This window comes from Theobroma umbraticum, unplaced genomic scaffold (genome assembly GCF_002168275.2).
Source record: "Theobroma umbraticum cultivar Fairchild unplaced genomic scaffold, ASM216827v3 scaffold_146.0, whole genome shotgun sequence".
Lineage (NCBI taxonomy): Eukaryota > Viridiplantae > Streptophyta > Magnoliopsida > Malvales > Malvaceae > Theobroma > Theobroma umbraticum.
The window spans coordinates 541353-543214 of NW_018397265.1; the positions used below are offsets into that span (position 1 = coordinate 541353).

Consider the following 1862-nt stretch of genomic DNA (forward strand, 5'->3'; position numbering starts at 1 on the left):
ATGTTGATGTAACAGTGAAAATTGCTGCAAAGCCTATTACTGTTAGCCTTGAGCATATACTTTTGAGAATAAGGTGGACAAGATGCGAAGGAATTTTCCAAACCCCCGAGCCTCAAGCTATTTCTACATACAAAGCCACTTTTGAAGCATGTTTTCAAGAATCAATTATGCACACTTAATTAAGAGTTATTAGCTCTAAGCTAGTCATTCTTAAAACAAAACTGTAAGTGACAGTAAAAGCCTTAGTCAAGTTTGCACTGGCAAGTTTACTTAGCACATGGTGGCTTAGCCCATCTTTGGCATGGCAAAAAGAGGCTTTCTAAGGATCAGTCACACTTGGTTAGCTAGGTATATGTTTTTGGCTAAGCACGTTAGGTACGAGACAAGTGGCGTGTGAGTGATAGGGTTAGGCAATGATAGTTATGGTGCCGAAAGGATCTTTTATCTACAAAGGCCATGACAAAACAAGTCATTGTATTTGTCTTTAGGACCAAACCCTCTGTGTCCAAAATGGCAATGGTTAGAGGCATCTTTCTCTGTCTAACAAAAACCTTTTACATATGACATTAGGTTTAACTAACATTTTTAATGTTGATATTAACATAAATTTGTTTCCCATTTTAATATCATTTTAGCATACATAATAAAAAATAATTTTATCTCGCCCTTGTTGTCTAGAGATTCAAACCCAAAACCTCCGAGTTAAGGTTTTTTTTGACTGTTTAGGTACTCCCCTAAGATAAAATATTAGGTATATACATATGTCAAGATACATCTATATTAATCCAAAATTTTAGCTTAAGATAAAAAATTATAGCTTAAAATCAGATAATATGTGGGTTTGCATTGGATTGCTTCCAAAATGTACTTGAACGCACTTGATCCCATGTCGACCGTACCCACTGAAGACACGACGAACCACGCACACTCGCCACCAATCTTAGGAGTTAGAACGGGTGTGCTACCAAATCTCCCATTTGTAAACGTGAATGCCAAAGAAGGCGAGTATAGCCTTGTTTACAAAACGTGCGAGTATCTCTCGCCGTAGATCTCACACACTCCCCCCAAAGTAAAATTATGTTTAGGAATACTGCATATAGAAATAAAACGTGTTTCTTTTCTTCTTTTTTTTTCTGCCATTTTTTATTTATTTTAGAAATAATCAGTCCATTTTAGTTTTTGAAACCCATAACTCTTAATATTTGTAAGCTATGAACATTATCTCTTGAACTAAAAAACAGGGTATGCACATTGCGCACCACCCTTGAGTTCCAGTCCGAAGTCCAAACAATTACAAAGATCACACACACACGCAGAGCACTGTCTCTGCATCCGCAGTCCCCATCTTCATACCTTTCTCTCTCTTAATCAGTTCTTGGACTTGAAGCTTCTCTTCTTCACTTTCTCTCCCTTTGTCAACTGCTTAAATAGCCCCCTTCAATCCATTTCCAAGGTTAAACCCTTCTCTCCACTCTCCCACCCCAAAGCCCAAACTTCAACCATAAAAATATAACACTTTTTTCCATCTTTTCTTTTGAAGAACCCAACATTTGGATCCAAATCCCAAAACCAAAACTCTCCCCATTTTTCATGAATACGGGTCCTTCAATATGGATCCTCCATTGATCAATGAGTCATCTTTTTCAGCAGCCAATCCTTCATCTTACAGCCTTGCTGAGATTTGGCCTTTCCCAATCAACCCAACTGCAGGGAGACTGGGCGTCCGAATGGGCAATTTGGGCGGGTTTGGGGAGAGTTCGGGTCACAGAGATGGGTCCATGGAGGAATCTACTGTGACTGAGCAGAGTGTTGGATGTGGAGGTCGGAGAAAAAGGAAGGATTTGAGCTCTGAAGATGAGTCT

General features: G+C 39.0%; 1 protein-coding gene across 2 annotated transcripts in view; it reads left to right on the forward strand.

Moving 5' to 3' along the window:
• Positions 1-1178: 1178 nt before the first annotated feature.
• Positions 1179-1862, forward strand: part of LOC110422402 (basic helix-loop-helix (bHLH) DNA-binding superfamily protein) — a 3623-nt gene continuing 2939 nt past the window's right edge. Inside the window, exon 1 of one of the 2 annotated variants that reach the window (XM_021436280.2) lies at positions 1179-1862. This exon is cut by the window's right edge and continues 36 nt beyond it. In XM_021436280.2, coding sequence (XP_021291955.1) covers positions 1611-1862 — 252 coding nt within the window. In that variant the 5' untranslated portion in view covers positions 1179-1610. The other variant, XM_021436281.2, reaches the window with a different exon arrangement.